Source organism: Ornithorhynchus anatinus, chromosome 6 (genome assembly GCF_004115215.2).
Source record: "Ornithorhynchus anatinus isolate Pmale09 chromosome 6, mOrnAna1.pri.v4, whole genome shotgun sequence".
Taxonomy (NCBI): Eukaryota; Metazoa; Chordata; class Mammalia; order Monotremata; family Ornithorhynchidae; genus Ornithorhynchus; species Ornithorhynchus anatinus.
Window position 1 is genome coordinate 16,310,008 of NC_041733.1, and position 27,091 is coordinate 16,337,098.

The window sequence follows — 27,091 nt, forward strand, 5'->3', positions numbered from 1 at the left end:
TCCAAGCGTTTAGTACAGTGCCCTGCACATAGTAAGCACTCAATAAATACTATTGAATGAATGAATGAATTTATTTCTGTACAACTTTTGAAGCTGGATGCAGAGATGTGGCAATATGAAATATATAGAGAAGCAGCATGGCTCAGTGGAAAGAGCCCAGGCTTGGGTCAGAGGTCATGGATTCAAATCCCAGCTCCGCCACTTGTCAGCTATGTGACTGTGGGCAAGTCACTTAACATATCTGGGCCTCATTTACCTCATCTGTAAAATGGAGATTAAAACTGTGAGCCTCATACAGATATTACCCTGTATCTACCCCAGCGCTTAGAACGGTGCTCTGCACATAGTAAGCGCTTAACAAATACCAACATTATTATTATTATTAATAAAGGCAAGGAGTTGGGGAATTTCAGTTGTGAAAACAAGACCTGTTCCTTGGTGTTCAGCCCAAATTTCCTTTATCGAATCTAGTTTCATCCCTCTTCAGTCTACCTCTATTTTCCTTTTCACCCTGAAGAAATTGGTGGGCTTATAAAGAAAAATAAGGGTATTTGTGAAGCGCTTACTATGCGTCAAAGCACTGTGCTTTGCATCCGATAAAGATATTCAGATAGGACGCAATCCCTATCCCACTTGGGGCTCACAGTCTAGGGTATATATTAAGTGTTTATGATGTGCCAAAGCCCTGTATTAAGGTGCTGGAGTAATAATAATGTTGACATTTGTTAAGCGCTTACTATGTGCAGAGCACTGTTCTAAGCACTGGGGTAGATACAGGGTAATCAGGTTGTCCCACGTGAGGCTCACAGTTAATCCCTATTTTACAGATGAGGTAACCGAGGCACAGAGAAGTTAAGTGACTTGCCCACAGTCACACAGCTGCCAAGTGGCAGAGCCGGGAGTCGAACTCATGACCTCTGACTCCGAAGCCCAGGCTCTTTTCTACTCTTTTCTACTCTCTTGGAGTAGATACACGGCCATCAGAGCAGACAGTGACTTGACCAAGGTCATACAAAAGGTCAATGACATCTGATCCACTGGATGGTCTGTTCCCCAAAAGATGATCACGTTAGCTGTGGTTATCATTAGAGCTTGTCTTTTGGCCCCATCTTGTGGCTTCAATTTGAACAAAAAGAGGAATTATCACCAGGGCCCTCCCTCTCCCGGTTGGAAATTCCTGGAATGTTATTTCCCCCCCTCCCCGGAGCGGACGGTTTCGCTATTGCTGTTGCTGACCTCCTCTGGCACACAGAACTGGAGGTGACAAATCTCTCAGGGAAGTGCAAACGCAAACAATAGCATGGAAACGTTAACACTTTTGTGGAGCTAATTGGTGTTTAATGTTAGCAAGCCTGTAAGAGGACTTAGGGGGACTTCACACTTTCTTGTAGTATTCAGTTCTTGCGCTAACAAGTGGTGAAAATTGGGTGCCTTCGGGACACACCTGTAGCTGCTATGAAAACACTCCGTCTGGAGAAATATTTATTACGGGACTGAGAGCCAAGTCCAAAACACAGTAAGTAGAAATGAACACACTGGTAGCAGCAGCAGCCAGAAACTCTCTTCCTCTCTTCAAAACCCTCCTGAGAGCTCACCTCCTCCAGGAGGCCTTCCCAGACTGAGCCCTCCCTTTCCCTCTGCTCCCCATTCCCCCTCCTCCCTCGGCTCTACCCCCTTCTCCTCCCCACAGCACTTGTGTAGATTTGTATAAATGATTTATTACTCTATTTCATTAATGATGTGTCTATATCTACGATTCTATTTATCTATTTTGATGGTCCTGATGCCTATTTGTTTTGTTTTCCTGTCTGTCTCCCCCTTTTAGACTGTGAGCCCGTGGTGGGGCAGGGATGGTCTCTATCTGTTGCCGAATTGTACATTCCAAGCGCTCAGTACAGTGCTCTGCACGCAGTAAGCGCTCAATAAATACGACTGAATGAATAAATGAATTCATTAGCCCAGTCCCTGTTCCACCCAGAGTTTACAATCCCACGAGTTGGGTTTCAGATGAGAAAAGGGAGGCACAGGGAAGTTACACTGCTCACACCAAGTCACACAGCAGGCCGACGGCAAAGCTAGAACAACGACAACAACAAAATATCTTTAGTCGCTTCATATTTTCTAGGAGGGCTTGGATGGGTGTGAACTAGCCTCCATCGGGTGGTCTTCTTGTCCATCAGGTAGCCCCTCAGGCAAATGGAGAATGCAATTACCTTCAAAAACCACATCTTTCTGGAACCCAATCCAATCATTTGATTTTGCAGTGGCTGCAATAAGTATGATATTTTTATGACGACAAATTAGATCTGGGCTCTAAATCCCGGCTCCGACATGTGCCAGCCGTGTGGCCTTGGGCAAATCACTTCACTTCTTCTTGTCTCAGTTACTTCAGCCGTAAAATGGGGATTTAGGCTGTGACCCCCACGTGGGACAGGGACTGGGTCCAACCTGATTATCTTGTATCTTCCCCAGTGCTTTGAACAGTGCCTGGCACATAGTAAGCGCTTAATAAATACCATTAAAGAAAATTAAACAAGGGTCACCTCCCAGCCATCTTTTGATTAGGAGAACATGGTTCAGGATAAATATGAGAAGCAATATGGTGTAGTGGATAGAGCACGGGCCTGGGAGTCAGAAGGTCATGGGTTCTAATCCTGTTTCTGCTACTTGTTTGCTCTGTGCCCTTGGGCAGGTCACTTCTCTGGGCCTCTTTTACCTCATCTGTAAAATGGAGGTTGAGACTGTGAGCCCCATGTGGGACAGGGACCGTGTCCAACCTGATTTCCCCCTCCCACTTAGGTATATATCTATAATTTTATTTATATTAATGTCTGTTTATATTGATGTCTGTTTATTTGTATTGATGTCTGTCTCCACCCCCACCCTCCCCCCGCCCAGACTGTGAGCTCACTGTAAGCAGGGATTGTCAATCTTTCTTGCTGTATTGTACTTTCCCAAGCGTTTAGTACAGTGCTCTGCACCCAGTAAGCACTCAATAAACACAACTGAATGAATGGATGAATGAATTTACTTGATTCCACAAGGTCTTGCTGCTTCCCAAGAGATTATTTAGGGTCAAGTTGAGAAGTGGAGAAATAGGGAAAAGTCTGGCCTAATGGTTAGAGCAAAGGCCTAGGAGTGAGAAGGACCTGGGTTCTAATCCCTACTCTGCCACTTGTCTGCTGTGCTACCTTGGGCAAGTTACTTCTCTGGACCTCAGGTACCTCATCTGAAAAATGGGGATTAAGATTGGGAGTCCCATGTGGGACAAGGACTGCGCCCAACCTGACTACCTTGTATTCCAAGCTCTTAGTACAGTGCTCTGCACATAGTAAGTGCTCAATAAATACTATTGAATGAATGAATTAATTTACCCCATTGCTTAGAACAGTGTTTGGCACATAGTAAGGGCTTAACAAATACCCTTATTATTAAAATAATAATATCCAGGATTAGGCAGCAAGAACAGCAAGCAGGGTGACTCCCCTCTCTGTTTTCTCTCTATCTTTTGACTTCCTCATCCCTAGCCAGGTTAGTTTGGGAAAAAGTCAGCCTGGCCTCCTTGCTAATATGGACAAGAGGGTGAAGATGTCTGTGTTCACACGGATTTTACCTGTGGGTTTTCTCCTTGCAGAGGAATGGGGGAAGGAGAGGTGGGTCCGGCAATAAAAGGGAAGAGAAGCCTTCTCTGAATCCCATCTCAGGATTAGACAGCCCAAGGGAAGCAAGGAAGGTAAGCGTCTTCTCGATTTGCTCTTTTTCTTTCAACTTCCATGTCCCAGGAAAGGGGAAGATGCACCTCCCCTCAGCTAATCCCCCTTTTCCTCTGCTCCTCCCCCCTCCTTTCCCCTTCCCTCAGCCCTGTGCTCATTTGTATATATTATTTATTTCCCTATTATATTTTGTTAATGAGGTGTACATCCCTTTGATTCTATTTATTGTGATTAAGTTGTTTTTGTCCATCAGTCTCCCCCCGATTAGACTGTGAGCCCGCCATTGGGCAGGGATTGTCTCTATCTGTTGCTGAATTGTCCATTCCAAGCGCGTAGTCCAGTGCTCTGCACGTAGTAAGTGCTCAATAAATACTATGGAATGAATGAATGAATGAATTCTTAGCTAAGCGCTATATCAACCCCAGCCCTTAGAACAGTGCCTGGCACATAGTAAGCTCAACTGTATATATTTTCGTTACCCTATTTATTTTGTTAATGAATTGTACATCGCCTTGATTCTATTTAGTTGCCATTGTTTTTACGAGATGTTCTTCCCCTCGACTCTATTTATTGCCATCGTTCTCGTCTGTCCGTCTCCCCCGATTAGACCGTAAGCCCGTCAGACGGCAGGGACTGTCTCTATCTGTTGCCGACTTGTTCATCCCAAGCGCTTAGTACAGTGCTCTGCACATAGTAAGCGCTCAATAAATACTATTGAATGAATGAATGAATAGTAAGCGCTTAACATTACCATCAGAAAAAAGGCATTTCTGTTCTAATGCCACATTTCTATTTGTTTATGTAAACTATATTTATTGTCCTGAAGCACTTTAAAATTTCATGCATTATTTTGGGGGGGGGGGGGCGGGAGGTCAGGTTTTTTTGGCATCTTGGGGATCCTTAATGAGATTTTCATTATTTCCTATGGGAAACCAGGGGAGAAGCATTGTGGCCTAGTGGAAAGAGCTCAAGGCCGAGATTCGGAAGACTAAGGCCTAGTCCTGCCACTTGTCTGAGTTGTAAACTTCAGTATGTCACTTAACTCCCTCAACACCGTAAACTGGTTCATTCATTCATTCAATAGTATTTATTGAGCGCTTACTATGTGCAGAGCACTGTACTAAGCGCTCGGAATGGACAAGTCGGTAACAGATAGAGACAGTCCCTGCCCTTTGACGGGCCCACGGTCTGATCGGGGGAGACGGACAGACAAGAACAATAGCAATAAATAAAATCAAGGGGTTGTGGGCAGGGAATGTTTCTTCCAACTCTACTTTATTGTAATAATAATAATAATGTTGGTATTTGTTAAGCGCTTACTATGTGCCGAGCACTGTTCTAAGCGCTGGGGTAGACACAGGGGAATCAGGTTGTCCCACGTGGGGCTCACAGTCTTCATCCCCATTTTACAGATGAGGGAACTGAGGCACAGAGAAGTTAAGTGACTTGCCCACAGTACTCTCCCAAGCACTCAATACAGTGCTCCGCACACAATAAGCACTCAGTAAATGTCATTCATTCAACCGTACACTTGATTGATTGCTCTGTGCCTCAGTTTCCCCACCTGTAAAAATTAGGGATTATATACCTGTTCTCCATGATTATAATAATGGTGATATTTGTTAAGGACTTACTATAGAGTTACATCAGATATATTCATTCATTCAGTAGTATTTATTGAGTGCTTACTATGTGCAGAGCACTGTACTAAGCGCTTGGAATGTACAAATCGGTAACTGATATATATATACATTAGAGTAAGCAGCGTGGCTCAGTGGAAAGAGCACGGGCTTGGGAGTCAGAAGTCATGGGTTCTAATCCCAGCTCCACTGCTTGTCAGCTGTGTGACTTTGGGCAAGTCACTTAGCTTCTCTGTGCCTCAGTTCCCTCATCTGTAAAATGGGGATGAAGACTGTGAGCTCTACATGGGACAACCTGATTGCCTTGTATTTACCGGTCTTCATCCCCATTTTACAGATGAGCAACCTGAGGCCCCAGAGAAGTGAAGTGGCTTGCTCAAGGTCACAAGGTAGACAAGCGGCATAGTTGGGATTAGAACCCAGGTCCTTCCAACTCCCAGGCCCCAGCTTGGGGGTCATACAGCGTGGCTCAGTGGAAAGAGCCCGGGCTTGGGAGTCAGAGGCCATAGGTTCGAATCCCGACTCCTCCACTTGTCAGCTGTGTGACTGTGGGCAAGTCACTTCCCTTTTCTGTTCCTCAGTGACCTCATCTGTTAAATGGGGATTATGACTGTGAGCCCCACGCGGGACAACCTGAGGACCCTGTATCTCCCCCAGCGCTTAGAACCGTTCTAATCCCCGTTCTGCCACTTGTCAGCTGTGCGACGTTGGGCAAGTCACTTCACTTCTCTGTGCCTCAGTGACCTCTTCTGTAAAATGGGGATTTGGACGGGGAGCCCCAGGTGGGACAACCTGATTACCTTGTATCTACCCCAGCGCTTAGAACAGTGCTCGGCCCATAGTAGGCGCTTGACAAATGCCATAATTAATTAAAATTAATGATTAGAAAAGTTTCAGGGCCACGCCCCCGCCGCCTTAGAGGGAAAGGGTCCATGGCCACGCCCCCGTCCAGGCCACGCCCCCCCCGCCTACAGAGAATAATGTTGAAGCAGCGCGGCTCAGTGGAAAGAGCCCGGGCTTGGGAGTCCGAGGTCATGGGTTCGAATCCCGCTCTGCCCCTTGTCAGCGGGGTGACTGTGGGCAAGTCCCTTCACTTCTCTGGGCCTCAGTTCCCTCATCTGCCAAACGGGGATGAAGACTCTGAGCCTCACGTGAACCACCTGAGGACCCTGTATCTCCCCCAGCGCTTAGAACAGTGCTCTGCACATAGCGTTTAACCGTGGAAAGAGCCCCGGCTTGGGAGTCAGAGGTCATGGGTTCGAATCCCGGCTCGGCCGCTTGTCAGCTGGGTGACTGTGGGCAAGTCACTTTAACTTCTCTGGGCCTCAGTTCCCTCATCTGTCAAATGGGGATGAAGACCGGGAGCCCCACGTGGGACAACCCGATTCCCCTGTGTCTCCCCCAGCGCTTAGAACAGGGCTCTGCACAGAGTAAGCGCTTAACAAATACCAACATTATTATTACAGAGAGACCTCCTTGCCAGGGCCCCGCCCCTTTCCCAGGCCCCGCCCCTTCCTCCATCCAATGGGAACAGTCCTGGGCCCCGCCCCCCGTCCAGGCCCCGCCCCTTCCTCCATCCAATGAGAACGATCCTTGGCCCCGCCCCCACCCTGGCCCCGCCCCCCGGACCCCTCCAATGGGAGCGATTCCCCGGCCCCGCCCCCGTCCAGGCCCCGCCCCCGGATCCCTCCAATGGGAACGTTCCCCGCCCCCTCGGCCTCCGGACGGAGCTCCTCCCCCAGGCCCCGCCCCCTCCGCGGAGCGCCCTCCCCTCCCATTGGCCGCCGGCCTCCAATTTTAAAATGCCGGGCCCCGCCCCCGTCTCCCTTGGCAACGGCGTGGCGGCGCGCCGATTGGCTCCCCGCGGGCCAATGGCGGGGCTCCCTGCCCGCCGCCCCGCAGTTTTCAAAATCGGCGGGGTGGGGGAAAGGGGGGGGGGGGCGTCTAGCACAGCGCCCGCAGCCCCTGCACGCCTTGCAACGTCTTGCCCGCCGTGCACGCCCTGCCCCGGCCCCGGGACCGCCTCTGCAGGTCAGTGTCCTTCCCCCTTCCCCGGGCCCTTACTGGACGCCACAGCGCTTAGCACAGCGCCCCTCCCGAGCGTGCTTCCTCCTCCCCGCCGCCTCCCTGCTTGCACGCTGCATGCCCTCCCCCCGGGCGTATTTAGGGGGCGCTTCCTCTGCGCGGAGCACTGTACTGAGCGCTTGGAAAGGACAATTCGGCCTCCCCCCCCAACCCCCTCTCCCCCTCCCCCTCCTCCTCCTTCCGGGGCCTGCGGCGGATGAGGATGATGGTACTCGTTAGGCGTCTCCTATGTTCATTCAGGCCATCGGACTGAGGGAGCGCTTACTATGTGCCCAGCGCTGTATTAAGCGCCTGGAAAACACAACTGGGCAACGGATAGAGACAGCTTCTCTACCCAACAGCGAGCTCACAGTCTGAACGGGGGGAGACAGACAATAAAACGAGGAGACAGGCATTATGGCATTATATTTTAGTATTATATAATATATATTATACATATATAATCATGTATTATATACATTATTCATTATATAACGTATAATATATTATGCGTATATATTATCACGTATATATTATTATTATTATTATACATCCACATTACATTAGATTATACATATTATTACATGTGTATTATATGTATAATGCATATATATTAGTATAATACATTATAATATACATTAATACATCATAACATCTTTTATACGTATATACGTGTATACGTATATATATACGTGATATATATTATTACATGTGTATTATATGTATAATGCATATATATTAGTATAATACATTATAATATACATTAATACATCATAACATCTTTTATACGTATATATTCTATGCATTATTATGCGTATATACATTATATGTGCTATATATACAGTATGCATGTTATATATACATTATATGTTATTATACTGGCATTATATATAATCATATATACATATATGTGTGAACGTATGTATGTGTGTGTATAATAATAATAACATATATACACATTATACATATTGTTGTACCGGCATCAGTCACACCGGTATAAATAAATAGAATTCTAGATAATAATTACGGTATTATTTGTTAAGCGCTGACTATGTGCAAAGCACTGTTCTAAGCGCTGGGGTAGGGGGAGGGATACAAGGTGATCAGGCCCAGAGAAGTTGAGCAGCAGCATGGCTCGGTGGAAAGAGCCCAGGCCTGGAAGTGCGAGGTCGTGGGTTCTAATCCTGACTGTCCCACTTAGCCTGGTGACTTTGGGCAAGTCACTTCACTTCTCTGGGCCTCAGTGGCCTCATCTGGAAAATGGGAATTGAGACTGTGAGCCCCACGGGGGACAACCTGATGCCTTCATATCTCCCCCAGCGCTTAGAACAGTGCTCAGCACATAGTACATAGCACATCGCTCAGCACATGAGAAGCAGCGTGGCTCAGTGGAAAGAGCACGGGCTTTGGAGTTAGAGGTCATAGGTTCAAATCCCGGCTCGGCCACTCGCCAGCTGTGTGACTTTGGGCAAGTCACTTAACTTCTCGGTGCCTCAGTTACCTCATCTGTAAATTGGGGATGAAGACTGTGAGCCCCACATGGGACAACCTGATTCCCTTGTGTCTACCCCAGCGCTTAGAACAGTGCTCGGCACATAGTAAGCTTAACAAATACCAACATTATTAACAAATACCAACATTATTAGTAAGCGCTTAACAAATACCAACATTTAAATGACATTTAAGGGAGCTAGTTTGGGGGATGCCAAGCACTGGACTTCTGGCTTGGCCGCCCACCCCCAGCAGCTCATTCAATCAATCATGAATTAATCAATTGATCGTGTTTATAGGGTGCTTATTGTGAGCAGAGCACTATACTGAGCGCTTGGGAGGGGGTCAGTGCAGCAGAGTTGGTAGACACCTTCCCTGCCCACAGTGAGCAGGCCTACCCACAGCATGTACGCACCATGTACACACCCACCATGTACACACACACAGGGCACGTACACACCATTCAATAGTATTTATTGAGCGCTTACCATGTGCAGAGCACTGTACTAAGCGCTTGGAATGTACAATTCGGCAACAGATAGAGACCATCCCTGCCCATTGAAGGGCTTACACTCTAATCAACCCACCAACACGCACTCACATCATCATGTGATGATGATGATGAAGTCTGGGTGGATGCAAGCAAATCAGGTTGGACCCAGTCCCTGTCCCACTTGGGGTTCACAGTCTCATTCCCCATTTTCCAGATGAGGTCACTGAGGCCCAGAGAAGTGAAGTGACTTGCCCAAGGTCACACAGCAGACAAGTGGCAGAACCGGGATTAGAACCCACCATCTTCTCACTCCCAGGCCCGTGCTCGTTCCACTATGCCGTGCAGCTTCTCATGTACACACGCACACACCATGTGTACACACACCTACCTCCGCAACATGCACCCGCAGCATGTATGCACACACATGCACATAGCATGTACACACACCCCTACTCCCCAAGCACTTAAGTGCTCAATAAAGATGATTGAATGATAATGATATTTGTTAAGTGCTTACTAGGTGCCAAGCACTGTTCTGTGCACTGGGTTAGATACCAGGTCATGAGTTTGTGAGAAGCAGCGTGGCGCAGTGGAAAAGAGCACGGGCTTTGGAGTCAGGGCTCATGAGTTCGAATCCCAGCTCTGCCACTTGTCAGATGTCAAATGGGGATTAACTGTGAGCCCCACGTGGGACAACCTGATTCCCCTGTGTTTACCCCAGCGCTTAGAACAGTGCTCGGCACATAGTAAGCGCTTAACAAATACCAACATTATTATTATTATTATTATTATTATTATGTGGAGCTCACAGTCTTCACAAGTAAATCGAGTTAGTCGCATTTCCTGTGAGGCTCACAGTCTCCATCCCCATTTTCCACATGAGGAAACGGAGGCACAGAGAAGTGAAGTGGCTTGCCCACAGTCACACAGCTGACACCCACCCACAACATCTACCCCCACACACATACACACACCATGTACACACACACACCTACTCACAGCTCGTACCCTCGCATACACTTCCCGCCTCCCCCATTCATTCATTCAATTCCATCATATTTATTGAGCGCTTACTGTGTGCAGAGCACTGTACTAAGTGCTTAACACAGACACACATGCAGATACACAGGATGTATCAGGAAAACTCCTCCAGGCCTGCTCTCCCCTGGGGATCCTATTCATTCAATAGTATTACTATTAATACTATATGCAGAGCAGTCATTCATTCAGTAGTATTTATTGAGCGCTTACTATGTGCAGAGCACTGTACTAAGCGCTTGGAATGTACAAACCGGTGACAGAGACAGTCCCTGCCCTTTGACGGGCGCACAGTCTAATCGGGGGAGACGGACAGACAAGAACAATGGCAATAAATAGAATCAAGAGCAATAAATAGAATCAAGAGCTCTGTACTGAGCGCTTGGAATGGACAATTTGGCAACAGAAAGAGACAACCCCTGCCCAGTGACGGGCTCACAGTCTAAACGGGGGAGACGGACAGCAAAGCGAAACAGAATAAAACAACATCAAGATAAAAATTATCATGCAGATATACACCTCATTAACGAAATAAATAGGGTAATAAATAATATAAACAAATAAGCACAGTGATGAGAGGAGGGGAAGGGGGAAGAGCAGAGGGCGGGAGATGGGTCAGGAAATCCTATGTCAGGAAACCTCCTCCAGGCTGGCTTTTCCCCTGGGAAAGGGGCAGGAGGGGTTGCTCTTTCAAGGCTTTGGGCTACGCTGGCAGCTTTTCCCTCCGCGCCCCAGGGATCGCCATCGGGCATGGAGCCTTTTGCCGGAGATTTAAACAACAGACTTTAACCTACTGCCCGGAGTTGCCAACCTTGTTCCTCGCCAAACACAGATGGTGAAATCGCCCCAGATGGCAGTTCCCAGAAGGATGCAATGAATTTTGGTGCAAAGAAAAGGCTCCGTGTCAGTCAGGGATATTTATTGAGCGCTTGGGAGAGGATGGTATAACAGAGTTGGTAGACATCTCTGTAGCTGCTACCCCCATTCATTCAATCGAATTGATCGAGCGCTTACTGTGTGCAGAGCACTCTACTAAGCGCTTGGAAAGTACAATTCGGCAACAGATACAGTCCCTGTCCAACAACGGGCTCATGGTCTAATGGGGGAGACAGACAACAAAACAAGTAGACAGGCATCAATAGCATCAAATTAGATAAATAGAATTATAGATATTATCACATTTATTAAGACTGTCCACATGGGACTGTGCCCCACCCGATTTCCTTCTATCTACCCAATAGGTTAGTACACTGCCTGGCGCATAGCTCATAGCGAGCGCTTAACAATACCACAGTTATTATTACCCACATTCATTAACTCTTATTTGTTGAGCACTTTCTGTGTGCAAAGCGCTTGGAGTTTACAGTCTGGCGAGGAGATGGACATTAAAATAAATGGATTATATACCAAAGCGCTGTGGAGCTACACTGGAATGAAATCTGATTACACTAATAGCACTGACAAAGGGGTTGCAAACTGATCTTTAAAGCCCCAAATGACAATCTCTCCCCTGGATTTCCTTCCGTGCAGCAAAAACTCCACAGCTTTAACATTTGCCTTTCCCTGGGTCGAGAGCACTGAGCATTTACTGTGTGCAAAGCACTCTACTAAGCTCTGGTAAAATGGGCAGTAATTCATTCTGCACCCATGAACCCGGGTTGCTTGCAAAGGCAGTTTAGCTTTCTTGTTATTTGATTGGGTTTGTGTGTTGATTCAATTTATTTATTGAATGTTTACAGTAAGCAGAATGTTTTTTCCAAAGCTGCTGGGTGTATCCTGGGCTCTCCCCTGAGGCCGAAAGGCAATTTGTCAGTTGTAACCTTCCAAGATTGTCTCTCTTTCTGCTTCCCCTGTTTTGTTTTGTTTTATGGTTTTAGGTGCTTACTATGTGCCAGACTCTGTACTAGCTGTGGGGTAGATACAAGCTAATCAGGTTGGACACAGTCCCTGTCCCACATGAGACTCACTGACTCAATCCCCATTTTACAGATGAGGTAACTGAGGCCCAGAGAATGAAGTGATTTGCTCAAGGTCACAGAGCAGACAAGTGGCGGGGCCAGGATTAGAACCCAGGTCCTTCTGACTCCCGGGCCTGTGCTCTAGTCTACTTCACCATGCTGCTTCTCCATGGAGAAAACCTTCCCACTAGCCCTCACTGCTTCCCTGTTTAATAATTAATAATAATTATGGTATTTGTTAAGCACTTCTGAGCTGTTTTAAGCTCTGGGGTGGATACAAGCAAATCAGGTTGGACACAGTCCCTGTCCCGCATAGGACTCACAGTCTTTATCCCCGTTTTACAGGTGAGGGAACTGAGGCACAGAGAAGTGAAGTGACTTCCCCAAAGCCACCCAGCAGGCAAGTGGCAGAGCGGGGATTAGCACCCATGACCAACCCCGGTTTAATCATTAATTAGACAAATAGACAAACTCAAGGCTTAATTTTGAAAGGATCTTGCTGGAGGTGACAGCCCAGCCAAGACCCTGGGGTTGCAGTCACTCGTATTAATTGAGCGCTTACTGTGTGCAGAGCACTGTACTAAGCGCCAGGGAGCGTGTAATATAACAGACACATTCCGTTGCTGCTTCTAAGGCTTCGGTTTCCTTCATTTTCCCAGCAGGTGCCTGGTAATAATAATAATAATAATGTTAGTATTTGTTAAGCGCTTACTAGGTGCCGAGCACTGTTCTAAGCGCTGGGGGAGATACAGGGTCATCGGGTTGTCCCACGTGGGGCTCACACACTTTTAATCCCCATTTTACAGATGAGGGAACTGAGGCACAGAGAAGTGAAGTGACTTGCCCACAGTCACACAGCTGACAAGCGGCAGAGCCGGGAGTCGAACTCATGACCTCTGACTCCAAAGCCCAGGTTCTTTCCACTGAGCCACGCTGTGGGGAATTCAATTGTATTTATTGAACGCTTACTGTGTGCAGAGCACTGTACTTAGTGCTTGGGAGAGGACAATCCAACAATAAGCGGACACATTCCCTCAGTATTGCCCATTTAGAAAGAGGGCCACCCGCCCTGCTGTCTCTGGGACTTTTTCCTGGACTTTCCGTCCTGCAAGTTCAGAACTAGGGCTGCATTAATTTTTTTTGTTTTTCTTTTGAAAGGTTAGACTATCGGCTCTCTAGCTCTCAACTCCGTGTAGCTCCCGTGACTTGCTAGCTGCCCTTTTGCCTGACGCTGCAGAAGCCAGAATAATAATAATAACAATAATGATATTTAAGCGCTTACTGTGTGCCAGACATTGTACTAAGCAATGGGGTGGGTACAAGCAATATGGGTTGGACATAGTCCCCGTCCCAGGTAGGGCTCGCCGTCTCGATCCCCATTTTACAGATGAGGTAACTGAGGTCCAGACAAGTGAAATGACTTGCCCAAGGTCACACAGACAAGTGGCGGAGCCAGGATTAGAAGCTATGATCTTCTGACTCCCAGGCCCGAGCTCTAGCCACTAGGCCATGCTGCTCTCCATCTCTGTCTCTGGAAGACAAGAAAGGGGCTTTAATCTCTAGTCACAGGAGAGAGTTTGGGGATTCATTCAGTCGTATTTATTGAGCGCTTACTATGTGCAGAGTACTATGTACTAAGCGCTTGGAATGTACAATTCGGCAACAGAGACCGTCCCTGCCCAACAATGGGCTCACAGTCTAAAAGGGGGAGACAGACGACAAAACAAAACAAGTAGTCAGGCATCAATACTATCAAGATAAATAGAATCATAGTTATATACACATCATTAATAAAATAGAGTAATTAATATATACAAATATGCACAAGTGCTGTGGGGAAGGGAAGGGGGAAGAGCAGAGGGAGGGAGTAGGGGGAATGGGGAGGGAAGGAGGAGCAGAGGGAAGGGAGGGCTGGGTCTGGGAAGGCCTCCTGGAGGAGGTGAGCTCTCAGTAGGGCTTTGAAGAGGGGAAGGGATGATGTTGGCCTGCGTGTGGGGATCTGAAGCAGAAACGCTTGCTGGCGGGTTTGTTGGGAGTGTTGTTTGTCCTTGACTTCCCAACATGGAAATGTTGGAAGACGGGTGTTTACATCTGGTGCTCAGGGTAGCGTGGGCTCTGAAAAAAATGTTAGCATTAAAGTGTGGGTGCAAGATTACCTGGTAGTTCCTGCTTCAGTGATCAGTTTGTTTCTAATGGTATTATGGTATTTGTTAAGCGTATTTGTACCTGGCACTGTATTAATAATAATCATAATGTTGGTATTCAAGTGCTTATTATGTGCAGAGCACTGTTCTAAGCTCTGGGGTAGATACAGGATAATCAGATTGTCCCACGTGGGGCTCACATTTTTTAATCCCCATTTTACAGATGAGGTAACTGAGGCACAGAGAAGTTAAATGACTTGCCCACAGTCACCCAGCTGACAAGTGGCAGAGCTGGAATTCAAACCCATGACCTCTGACTCCCAAGCCCAATCCTGTGCTCTTCCCACTAACCCACACTGCTTCTTTATGAAGAAACCCTTTTCTTCTGTCCCCACCTTCTTTTAGCTGCTTAGAAATTGCTCCTCTCATTTATTCATTAAATCGTATTTATTGAGTGCTTATTGTGTGCAGAGCACTATACTGAGTACAATATAACAATAAACGGGCCCATTCCCTGCCCCCAGTGAGCTTACAGTCTAGAGGGAGGAGACGTATCAAAACAAATAAGTAAATTATAGGCTCCTGTAGGATGCTCACTGACCAGCAACCTCCAGTGGAAACCTTTGGCTAGTTATGCTGAGGTTACTGGGTGGGAACTAGCCTTCAAACTGTGAGCACCTCTAGACTGCAGTCTCCTTGCGGGTGGTGGATGTTTCAGTTTATTGTTGTACTGTACTCTCCCAAACCTTAGTAGGTGCTCTGCACACAATAAAAACTCAATAAATACTTTGAATGAACTGAATGGGCTGAACTCCTGCCTGCCTTATGCTGTCACTGTTTCCCCGAAGAAAAGAAGAGGTGTGAGGCGTCAGAGCTTGAAGCCTAGGTGTGATTAACAACATCTCATTGTTCGGTTTCCCAGCTTTCCCTTTCGGATTTCAGAGTGGCCAAGAAAAGGCAGATCACTTATCGTCCTCATCTGGGAAGCGAATCTAAGCAGCAGGGCCCTGAAATATACCCTTGCAAAGCTTCCTGTAGTGCTCTGCACATCGTAAGTGCTCAATAAATCCAATTGATTGTTTGATTTTTTTTTTTTTGCCCCACTTGCAGAGAGAGACTCACCGTCCGGAAGCAAGATGCCTCTAGCACGCAATTCCAAGGTTACCAACGGCAAATCCCTCCGTTCCAGCAAAGCTCTACCCACAGAAAATGGCAGCGCTCACAAGGTTAGATCAAAACCCCTTGGGGTCTTTCCTTTCTTCCTCCTCCTCCTTCTTGTAATAGTAGTATTTATAAGTCAGTCAGTCAATCAGATTTATTGAGCGCTTATTGTGTGCAGAGCACTGTACTAAGTGCTTGGAAGAGTACAATATAACAGACACGTTCCCTGCCTACAACGAGCTCACAGTCTAGAGAAGGAGACATTGATAGACATAAATGAATAACAGATATGTACATATGCAAAGTGTACATGCATTAGGTGCTTACTGTTAGCAGAGCACTGTAATAAGCACTGGGAGAGGATACAAAGGTGGGTATTAGACATGATCCCTGTCCCTCAGAGTCCTTACAGTCTAAAAATATAAGGTGGAAAGAGGGGAATGACGATAGACTTTGTTTCATCCCTCCCTAAGTGTTTAGGATAACATAAATATGTGGACAGATGCATAAAATAAAAACAAAGATTGGTGGGGTACTGTGGTTTGGAGGAGCAGAATTTCAGGCTCCTCGCAGTTCAGAGTCCAGTCATAAAGGCGGCCACAGTGACTACCACAGTGGCAGTCGCCACCCGTCTCTTCGAGGCTTTGTGAAGACGGCACCAGACTGTGGCTGCTTCTCGTCGTCCTGCCGGGTTGGTGCAGAATTAAATTTCGATAACTGTCACTGTCTCCCTTAAGAAGAAATGGAAGGGAGAGACAGCCTGAAAGAGCAAAGTCCTCTAATAGCCCTCTTATATTTGTCGAAACCTCGGCTCGGGCCCCCTCTCCGGGAAGGAGGGACCAGCGGAATAGTTGTTACGTGAGCGAGCTCCTCTATATAAACTTCATTTCCTCGGAGGTTTTCCTGGCTTCCCGCCACCAGGAAACCCCCACCGGCATGCCAAGGTGACGGGGTCGGCTGTCTGGCCTCTCAGTTCATCTCACTTTTGTTCCTTTCGTAGCCGGAGGAGAGCTGCCAGGCCAAGAGATCGCCTTCTTCGCCGCAGGGAGCTCCGAAGAAGAGGTCGGCCTTTGGAGACCTCACCAACGTGAGTTGGGGATTCAGGGCCCATCTGGGTCGGGTGCGGTTCTCTCCTTTCCCGGCGGGATTCCTGGTGTGCAGAGGGAGGGAGCTGGGTTTGGGAACGGGGCCTTGTTGGCAGCACTTCCTGCTGACCTCTGAATGAGAAAGTCCAGTGGCTTTGGCCCTCTGGAGGTAGAGCCTGTCTTGAGGGTGTGAGGCCTCAGCTGCTCCCCGCTTCTTGGTAGTGAACCCCGGGTCTGCTTACCAGGATTTGATCTACCAGGGTGGGATTGTGTGGGATTGTGCCACGCATTTAGAATTAACGCCTCTTCAGAAACTGAGGGTCTGGGCTGCGTCCCTTCCCTTTTGCAGTAAGGATTCTTAGCTTTTGGCCCTATTCTTTCTCCACACTCAGCTGGAGAGGGATCGACTGACGGGGGATTGAGGTGTCCTGTGGGACGGGGGCTAGCCTGGTACAGCTGGAGGCATCAGTTCCAGTTTAGGGTCTAGTTCTGTGGACCAATGATAATAAAACTGAATGCTGTATCTGTTAAGCATTTACTAAGTGCTAACGCTGGGGTAGATACAAGATAATGAGGTCGGGCACAGTTTCTGTCCCACTCACAGTCCAAGTAGGTGGGAGAACAGGTATTCAATTCCCATTTTACAGTTGAGGAAACTGAGGCACAGGGAAGTTAAGCGACTTGCCCAAAGGCATCCAGCAGGTAAATGGAGGAGCCAGGATTAGAATCCAGGCCCTCTGACTCCCAGGCCTGTGGTCTTGCAACTAGGCCATGCTGGTAGCTGAGTTTACAATCCACCTGGGGCAGGGCACTTTGCATCCGGCCTATACATTCCTTCCCACTTGGACACGCAGTGACACTCCTACACTCCTCTCCACTTATTAGTGTTTGTTATGCACTTACTATGAGCCAACCACGGCTCTCCACTTATTAGTGTTTGTTATTCACTTACTATGAGCCAACCACGGCACTAAGCACTGGGGTTGTTACAAGGTAATCAGGACAGACACAGTCCCTGTCCCACATGGGGCTTGTGGGCTAAGTGGGAAGGAGACTAGGGATTCATTCATTCTTCATTCGATCGTATTTATTAAGTGCTTACTGTGTGCAAAGCACTATACTAAGCACTTCTTTAATCCCTATTTTACCGATGAGGAAACTGAGGCATAAGGCACTGAAATGATTTGTCCGAGGTCACACAGCAGCCATGTGGATTAAAACCCAGGTCCTCTGACTCACAGATCCATGCCCTTTCCATTAAGCGAGACTCCTTTTCTTCCCTCTTGATCAGAAATGGGAAAGGGTGGTATAAAGCCTTCGGGGCAAAATACGAATGGGGTCTGCCCTTAAACCCTGAGGTGTAGGCCGTTGATTGAATTCAGGGCCCGTCTGAGGGCGTGGACCCAGCAGCTAGCCGGTAGGGAAATTTTGGGCACATCCGGCTGGTGAAGAACCCCCACGCTAGACCAGAAGGATTCACGTCACTTATCCTCCTCAAGCAATACTTGATGGAAAAATGCCAAATAAAAACAAGAGTGCTAGGACAGTATTCAAATCTTCCATGGTAGGAGAGGCAAGAGATAACAAGTCCAATCACAGAGGAATCCACCATACCCCCTCTGATCCTTGCCCTATTTTTCCACACCATATTTCAGTGGCATGTTTCAGGAGCTACATAATATCAGATGTTTGGGTTCCAGTGGTTAGTTGTAAGTGTGGAAAGTGGAGAGATGGAGGGAGGAAAAGGGGAGAGATGGAGGGAGGAAAAGAGGGAGGGACGGGGAGAGAGATGGGAGGAGAGAGAGATTGAGAATGAACGAGATAATATGAGTACACAGGCGGTGGATAAGCTCTGTGGATCCAAACACAGAGTTTTAGGGACTCCATTCTCCAATGCATCTGCTTCATTCACTGTCTCCCTCTTGCAGGCCCACAAGAATCAGCCCACACAGGGCAAGAAGGAAGTCGTCAAAGTTGCCCCTAAGAAGGCCCCGAGGAGCACTGCCGTCCCTGTTTCCAAGAACAATGAGATAAACTTGAAAAAGTGAGTAAGAATGATCCCCATGGTCTCACCCGGCTAGTTCCTCCATCCGGAGTTTAGTTCAGTGCTCCCCATACAGAAAGCAACTAATGGTATTCTACTACTCTAATTTATTTTCCCCAAGCACCTCTCTTCATCGATCTCATTTGAGTCTCACAGTACCCCTGTGAGGTAGGGAGAGGCAGATAATATTAGTCCCATTTTGCAGATGAAGAACCAGAGGCCCAGAGACGCTAACTGGCCCACGGTTGCCCAGCAAGCCGGCGTGGAGCCGGATCTAGAAACCGGGTCTCCCGACATCCAGACCCGTTCATTTTTCAGTAGATCCCACTGCCTCCCGCATTCTTCAGATAGGCCTTGAGTTATGAACCAATCTTTGAGTAGCAGAAGGGTTAAAAAGATTGGCACTTAATAGTGCTTAGAACAGTGCTTTGCACCTAGTAAGCGCTTAACAAATACCATCATTATTAGTATAAATAATAGTAATAATAAAAACTGTGGTTTTTAAGGGCTTACTGTGGGCCGAGCACTGTACTAAGCACTGGGGCGATACAAGATAATGAGGTCCGACATGGAGCTCACAATCTAGGTAAGCGGAAGAACTGGTATTGAATCCCCATTTTGAGGATGAGAAACTGTGGCTGAGAGATGTTGAGTGACTCATCCAAGGTCACAAAGCAGGTAAAATGATCGCCTGTAGTGCAAATTAGAGCTGGGGGAGAGGCTGGAGGCAGGGAGGCCAGCGAGAAGGCCGATAAAGTAGTCTAGCCTTGATATGACAGATGCTTGGGCTACAGGAGTAACACGGGGCTTGGCATATAGAAAGCACTTAACAAATACCATAGTTCTTATTAGGGAGGTGGTCTAGTGGATAGGGCACAGGTTTGGGAGTCAGAGGACCTGGGTTCTAATACCGGTTCTGCCGTGTGTCGGCTCTGTGACCTTGGGCAAGTCACTTGACTTCTCTGTGTCTCAGTTCCCTCATCTATAAAATGGGGATGAAGACTGTGAGCCCCGTGTGGGACAGGGACTCTGTCCAGCCCGATTTGCTTGTATCCACCCGGTGCTTAGTACAGTTCCTGGAACATAGAAAGTGCTTAACAATTACCACAGTTATAATTATTAGTATTACTAGAGGTCAAACCAAGAGATTGAATGTGACCGGGGCTTCTCAGACAGCACTGTAGGAAAGGCAGGTTCTCACATCTCTGCTCCGCAGGTCAACGAAGAAGACCTCTCTGGAGGAAGCACCTGTCTGCTCCGAGCCTGTGGTTAAAGACGATTCCGCGGCCAATGAGAAGCCTGTGGTCCAGAAGTCTCCCCCGGCCCCGGGGGAGCTGGTGCCGATGCAGGTGGGATCAGAGGGTCCCGTTAAGCGGGAGGGCTGGTGGGCTGCGGCTTGGGCAATAATGGTCTAGGCTGCTGGTTGGCTAGTTCGAGACGTTGTTCTGGGTCAGCTTGGCTCGGGCTTGTTGCCGTGCATGGTCTCGTTCAGAAGCAGCATGGCGAGTGGCTAGAGCCCGGGTCTGGGAGTCAGCAGGTTCTAACCCAGGCTCTGCCATTTGTCTGCTGTGGGACCCTGGGCAAGTCAATTCCCTTCTCTGTGCCTCAGTTCCCTCATCTATAAAATGGGGATTAAAACGGTGAGCCCCACTTGGGACGGGGACTGTGTCCAACCCAATTTGCTTGTATCTACCCCAGTGCTTAATACAGTGCCTGGCACGTAGTAAGGAATGTATCTGTTTATTGTTGAATTGTACTCTCACAAACGCTTAGTACAGTACACAGGACACAGTAAGTGCTTAATAAACATGATCGAATGAATGAATGAAGCGCTTAACGATACCACCATCGTTATTTTTATTAAATTCGGATCTCACCCGGGCACCCTGACCCTAGCCCTTCCGACAACTGCTCTTGGGGTTTGTCTGCCTCTGCTTCCCCTTGGGCGAATTAATCACCCCACCCCTCTGGTCCTCCCTGCACTCTAAGGAGCAGTGGATTCTGTCCAATTTTTCCCTCCCTGAGGATGCAGAAAGGTCCGGGGGCTGGGGGAGGGTATAGCCACTGGAAGGGAGGCCCCCTCTTTCATTCATTCAGTCGTATTTAGTGACCGCTTACCGTGTGCAGAGCACTGTAATAACTGTGGTGTTCATTAAGTGCTTATTATGTGCCAAGCAATATGCTAAGTGCTGGGGTCAATCCAAGGTAATCATTTCAGACCCAGTCGCTGTCCCACGTGGGGCTTCCGATCCAAGATGATCATTTCAGACACATTCCCCATCCCACGTGGGGCTTCCTTTCGGAGGAAGAACAGGGATTTAATCTTCATTTTGCAGATGAGGTAACTGGGGCACAGAGAAGTAAAGTGACTTGCCCAAGGTCACACGGTAGACAGGTGGCGAGCCTCGATTCTACCCATTAGACCACATTGCTCTGCTCTCTTGTTCCCAGTGATGGCCCGTCGCAGGGGAGGGTCGGGCTCAAAGGGCCTGAGCAGTAGACTGAGCTCGTTGTGGGCAGGAATGTGGCCGTTTGTTGTTATAGTGTACTCTCCCAAGCGCTCAACAGATACGATCGAATGAATGACGGAGGAGCAGATCTCCTCCTCCCCGCTAGACTAAGCCCGTCTTCCAACTCTTGTTACCAAGTGCTTAGTACACTGCTCTGCACGTAGTAAGCGCTTGATAAATACAGTCGATTGATGACTGAGAGAGGATGAGATGGCTTCACAGACTCAACCGGGCTCATCCTGACCGTCTTTCTGGGATTGTCCATCAGCAGGTGCCGGAGCTGGAGGATGTGGACAAGGACAAGGACGACCCCTATGCCAACGCGGAATATGCCAAGGATATCTTCGTTTACATGAGGGAGAGGGAGGTTTGTGCGAAGGAGTCTGGGAGAATCGGAAATGTGTCCTTCCTTTCCCGTGTCCACTTTGGTCCTCTCCCTTTCTCTTCTCCTTTAACCTGTTCCTCAGAGACAGTAGAAGCCCCGAGGGCCACACTGGCCAGAGGAGCAGTTGTGTAAGCTCCTCGAGGGCGGGGATAGTGTTTCGACTCTATCGTTCACTCCCAAGCGCCTAGTACAGAGATCGGCTCACAGCGCTCAGTAAATATCAATTGATTGTGGCCAGAGACGTGAACAGAGACTATTCTGACCCCGTTGCCCTCTCTTCTTGGTGCCCTCCTCATATGGAGCTTAGTACAGTTCCTGGCACATAGTAAGCATTTAATAAATACCATAGTTAATAGGTGATGGGGCTGGTGAGGGACTGGGAGGGTCGGTGATAAGTGATAAGGCCACTGGCCTGTCTTTGTTCCGGCCAACAGGAGAGCTTCCCCCTCCCCGACTACATGGAGAAGCAGTTTGACATCAGCAGGGACATGAGGGCCATCCTCATTGACTGGATGGTGGAGGTGCAGGTGAGCCTGACAGCTTTGCGTGTCTTTCGGAACGCGGGGGGGGGGGGGGGGCAGAGCCTCGAAAATGTTCTACTCGCTTAGGAGAGACTGCAAGGCGGGCAAGCGGGGCCACTGGGAAGAGGATCTGATCCCCCTAAGCGGTCACCGATAAGCCCTCTCACCCGGGGAGGCTTGAACACGAGAGCGCGTGAGCTGGTGGTGCCATGTCCAGGGGCTGGGCCCGCCTCCAGACGTGTCCCCGGCTCTTGTACGCTCAGCTGAGTACGTGTGGTCCAGATATGCCGACACACGGTTTGGACCGGCCTTCCCAGTTCCCAGCTCAAATCCCGGCACACGGCAAAGGGGCTCCGGAGGAAGGCCAGTGGTGCCGTAGCTGAAGGAAAGGGACGATGGGTCGCGGAAGGCCCGGGAGAGCTGTGGGCTGCCTCGTGGGAGGCAGTGTGGCCTAGTGGAAAGCTCCGCCACATGCCTGCTCACCACCTTGAGCAAGTCACGTCACTTCTCGGCTTCCTCGTCTGAGAAATGGGCATTCAAACCCTGTCCTCCCTCCTCCTTTAGGTGAATCCTATGTGGGACAAGGGTCCGTGTCCGACCCGCTTATCTTGTATCTACACTAGCGCTTAGTATAGTGTTTGACTCACAGACAGTGCTTAACAGATACCACAGTAATGTTTATTCCTTCCTCAGAGGGCTAGTCCTGTTACTAGCTGAGGACCAGAACTGTGGAGGTCTCCCCAAGTCAGGTTAGAACCATTCCAGTGTCCAGGGCCTGGCCTGCCACCAGCGGCTGGACTGGGCGGGGATTGACCGCTTGTCTTTCAGGAGAACTTCGAGCTGAATCACGAGACCCTGTACCTGGCAGTGAAGCTGGTGGACCATTACTTGGTGGAGGTGGTGACCATGAGGGACAAACTGCAGCTCATCGGCTCCACCGCCATCCTAATAGCCTCCAAGTTTGAGGTGAGGTGCTGACCCAACTTCCGAGCGGGCAGCCAGCTCTGTAGGGGGGCATCCTTTCAGAGGAGTGCATGCTTGGTAGGGTGAGGAAGAGCGGGATGGTTGCTGACGCCATTCCATGATACTCCTGCCCGCCCATTTTGAAATTGCGAAGCAGCGTGGCTCAGTGGAAAGATCCTGGGCTTCGGAGTCGGAGGTCATGGGTTCGACTCCCGGCTCTGCCACTCGTCAGCTGTGCGACTGTGGGCAATCACTTCACTTCTCTGTGTACCTCAGTTACTTCATTTGTAAAATGGGGATTAACTGTGAGCCTCTCGTGGGACAACCTGATGACCCTGTATCTTCCCCACCGCTAAGAACGGTGCTCTGCACATAGTAAGCGCTTAACAAATACCAACATTATTATTATAGCCAGAATTGGATATATGGAACAGGAAATGGCTTCAGGAGTCCACTCCTTGGGGCCTCTCTAGGACCTCCCCGGCTTTCTTGGTTTGTTCCGTGGACCTTTGGTTATGATTCCCCCCTTCACCCCCTTCCTTCTCCATCTCCCGGCAGGAACGCTGTCCCCCCTGTGTGGATGACTTCCTGTACATCTGTGATGACGCTTACCAGCGGGAGGAACTGCTCACCATGGAGATCAGCATCCTCCAGACGCTCAAGTTCGACATCAACATCCCCATCGCCTACCGCTTTCTGCGCAGATTTGCCAAGGTGAGGTGGGAGAGGGGATCCTCTTGGGTTCACACCCATGCTGGACAAATCTCTCCCTCCCATTATCCCACCCTCTTCCCCAGAGAGGAGAGACGAGGAGGGTGGGAGAGCAGGCGTCTAATGACCCAGGGTCTAATCCCACTGTGTGCCCTTGGGAAAGTCACTTAATTTCTCGGGGCCTCTGTTACCTCATTTATAAAATAGGGACGATTCCTGCTTCCAACCTCCTAGCATCCCTGTCCCATCTAGGCTCTGTGCTCTATCTGATCAGATAATCTTAATAATAATGATGGTTTTTGTTAAGCGCTTATTATGTGCCAGGCACAGTTCTAAACGCTGGGATAGATGCAAGGCAATCAGGTTGTCCCATGTGGAGCTCACAGTCTTATTCCCTATTTTGCAGATCAGGTAACTGAGGCACAGAGAAGTCAAGTGACTTGCCCAGAGTCACACAGCAGACAAGTGGCGGAGCTGCGATTAGAACCCTCGACCTCTGACTCCCAAGCCCTTGCTCTTGCCACTAAGTCACGCTGATCTCGTAGCTACCAGAGTGGTTTTTGTTGGTTTTTTTTAATGGTATTTGTAAGCATCTGCTGTGTACTAGGTACCGTACCGAGCGCTGGAGTAGTTGCACGGTAAACGCAGTAGTTGCAGGTTGGACACAGTCCGTGCCCTACATGAGGCACATGGTCGTAATCCCCATTTTGCAGATGAGGTAACTGAGGCGCAGAGAAGTGTAGTGAGATGCCCAAGGTCACACTACAGACAAGTGGCAGAGCCGGGAGTGGAACCCAGATCCTCCTGACTCCCGGACCCATGTTCTATCCACTAGGCCACACTGCTTCTCGAGTGCTTGGCGCAAAATGCCACACCACGAGTAGCAGAACCAAGTCAGTCGCATGACTCCTCGTTGGCTGCCCGGAGATTCTTCCCCTCTGCTCTCTCACCGTGGTCATTCACGGGGGCCCTTTGGTCCTTCGTGAGGGTACAAGTGGCGAGGCAGTCCTTGCTGGACCTGACTTGGGGGTGGGCAGGGAGGCATCGGCCCCGGACTGACTGACCCTCTGCCATCTGTCGCTGTCCCGCCCACCCCTAGTGCGCCCACGCCAACATGGAGACGCTGACCCTGTCCCGGTTCATCTGTGAGATGACGCTGCAGGAATACGATTACGTCCAGGAGCGGGCCTCCAAGCTGGCCGCCAGCTGCCTCCTCCTGGCCCTCAAGATGAAGAAGCTTGGAGGCTGGGTGAGTTCCGGGCTCCCTGGGTGTTTGTGGGCTCTGAGCTATTAGGGTACAGCTTCGATCAAGCCATCCGTGGAATTTATTGAGCACTTACTGTGTGCAGAGCACTGGGCTAAGTGCCTCCCCGGTTGAGTTGGTAGGCACTTTCACTTTAGCAAGAGAGGCTCAGTAGACTCACAGCGGTGGGGCATGGGGCCTGGGTGGGTGAAAGGCCAATGGAAGAGGCTTCGAACCTCAGTCTACCCCACTTGGAATCAGTCGATGATATTTACTAAGCGCTTACTGCATGCAGGGCACTGGACTAAGCTGTTGGGAGAGTACGGTATGACATGGTTGGTAGACACTTTCCCTTCCCACGAGGCATTTATAGTCTAGAGCGGAAAATAGACATTAATAAGAATAATCAGTTAGCCCATGGTATTTACTGAGCGCTTCCTGTGTGCAGAGCACCGTACTGAGCGCTTGGAAGAATACAATATAACAGTTGATAGAAATCTTCCCTGCCCACAAGGAGATTACAGTCTAGAGGGAGAGACAGACATTAATATAAATAATTAATAGGCACCGAGCGCTTCCTGTGTGCAGAGCACTGTACTGAGCGCTTGGGAGAATACAATATAACAGAGTTGGTAGACATATTCCCTGCCCACAAGGACTTACTCTAGAGAGGGAGGAGTCATGGCTCCTGGAGGAAGGCTACGTGCCGAGGCCGAGGTTGACTTCGCCAATCGCTCCCTAGACCCCAACGTTGGAGTACTACAGCGGCTACTGCAGTTCGGATCTCCATCCCCTGGTCAAACGGCTGAACTTCCTACTCACCTACCAGCATGACGACAAGCTCAGAGCCGTCCGCACCAAGTATTCTCACAAGTAAGTGTCTGCCCTCCTCCTTCCTCCCCTTCCCTCTCTTAGGAGGAGACGGGGGATGGTAGTTGGTTGGGCGGATCCCACCCACCCACAGTGGAAGGACCACCGAGTTTCCATTCAGACTGTAGGATCCCTGGTTTGGGAGCCACCCCGGTCACCGGATGACCTTTTTTTGCGCTCCACCCCTCCGCCATCTCACGTTGAAAGTTGCAGCTCGGCCGTCAATCAGGTTAATCGGGGGAGAAGCAATCAATTCCATCAGGGGTGTTTACGGAGCGCTTGCTCGGTGCAGAGCGCTGGATGAAGTAGGTGAGAGAGTACAGTGAGACATGATCCCTGCCCTCAAGGAATTTACAATCTAGAAATCCATTTTCTGTTCCACCAAGGCAGTTAGGTAATAATTATGGTATTTGTTACTATGTTTCAGGCTCTGTACTATGTGTCCTGTGCCCTCCTGCCTAGCCTAGGAGGTTCCTGGCTGAATTGGTTTATAATCATCAGTTATGGGAAGGGCAGGAATAGAAATTGCCCCTCTCTCAGAGGGCTGTGTATTGGATGGGGCCTGGAAGAGGAGAGGGATTCGGGTTAGGATTCTTTGGGTGGGGGATAGGCATAGGCCCCCTCTCCACCTCCTTATGTCCTCCAAACCTGACCCCCCCCACTGTGCCTTCAAGAATCTACTAACGATGTTGTAGCCGCCTGTTTAAAATAACAAAAGCACCTCCATTCTGACCACTACAGGGTCTTCTTTGAAGTCTCCAAAATCCCCGCCCTGGACATGCTCAAGTTGGAAGAGGCTCTGAAGAGCTAACCCAAGGAGGAAGGAAATTTCGGTGTGGGGCAGGTGGGCGGATCCTGGCGGGAGGTGAGCCCGGTGTACATAGACTGTACATATCTGTCGTGGTTTCTCATCTGCTCCTGTTCTTTTCCTTCCCCTTTTTTTTTCTGGCTGAGCCAATGCTGTAAATATTTAATTTTTTATGAAGATGGAGTATTCCCAGTGTTAGGAATTAAATAAGAAGATGATGATGTTAATAAAAAATACGCGAAGCTATTG

The 27,091-nt window shown here is 48.9% G+C and overlaps 1 protein-coding gene across 3 annotated transcripts; it reads left to right on the forward strand.

The window, feature by feature from the left end:
* Positions 1–1,242: 1,242 nt before the first annotated feature.
* CCNB3 (cyclin B3) lies at positions 1,243–27,091 on the forward strand. Of its 3 annotated transcripts, none has more exons than XM_029067850.2 (13): positions 1,243–1,516; positions 3,635–3,733; positions 15,652–15,767; positions 16,703–16,789; positions 18,716–18,831; positions 20,048–20,180; positions 21,610–21,708; positions 22,161–22,253; positions 23,076–23,213; positions 23,769–23,924; positions 25,021–25,170; positions 25,907–26,037; positions 26,776–27,091. In XM_029067850.2, exons 3-13 carry the CDS (start codon positions 15,678–15,680, stop codon positions 26,843–26,845), a joined length of 1,263 nt encoding a protein of 420 aa, XP_028923683.1. In that variant the 5' UTR covers positions 1,243–1,516; positions 3,635–3,733; positions 15,652–15,677; the 3' UTR covers positions 26,846–27,091. The 3 variants fall into 3 exon arrangements, with proteins under 3 accessions (XP_028923683.1, XP_028923686.1, XP_028923684.1); XM_029067853.2 differs by having other exon boundaries at positions 21,613–21,708; XM_029067851.1 differs by lacking the exons at positions 1,243–1,516; positions 3,635–3,733 and adding an exon at positions 7,302–7,384.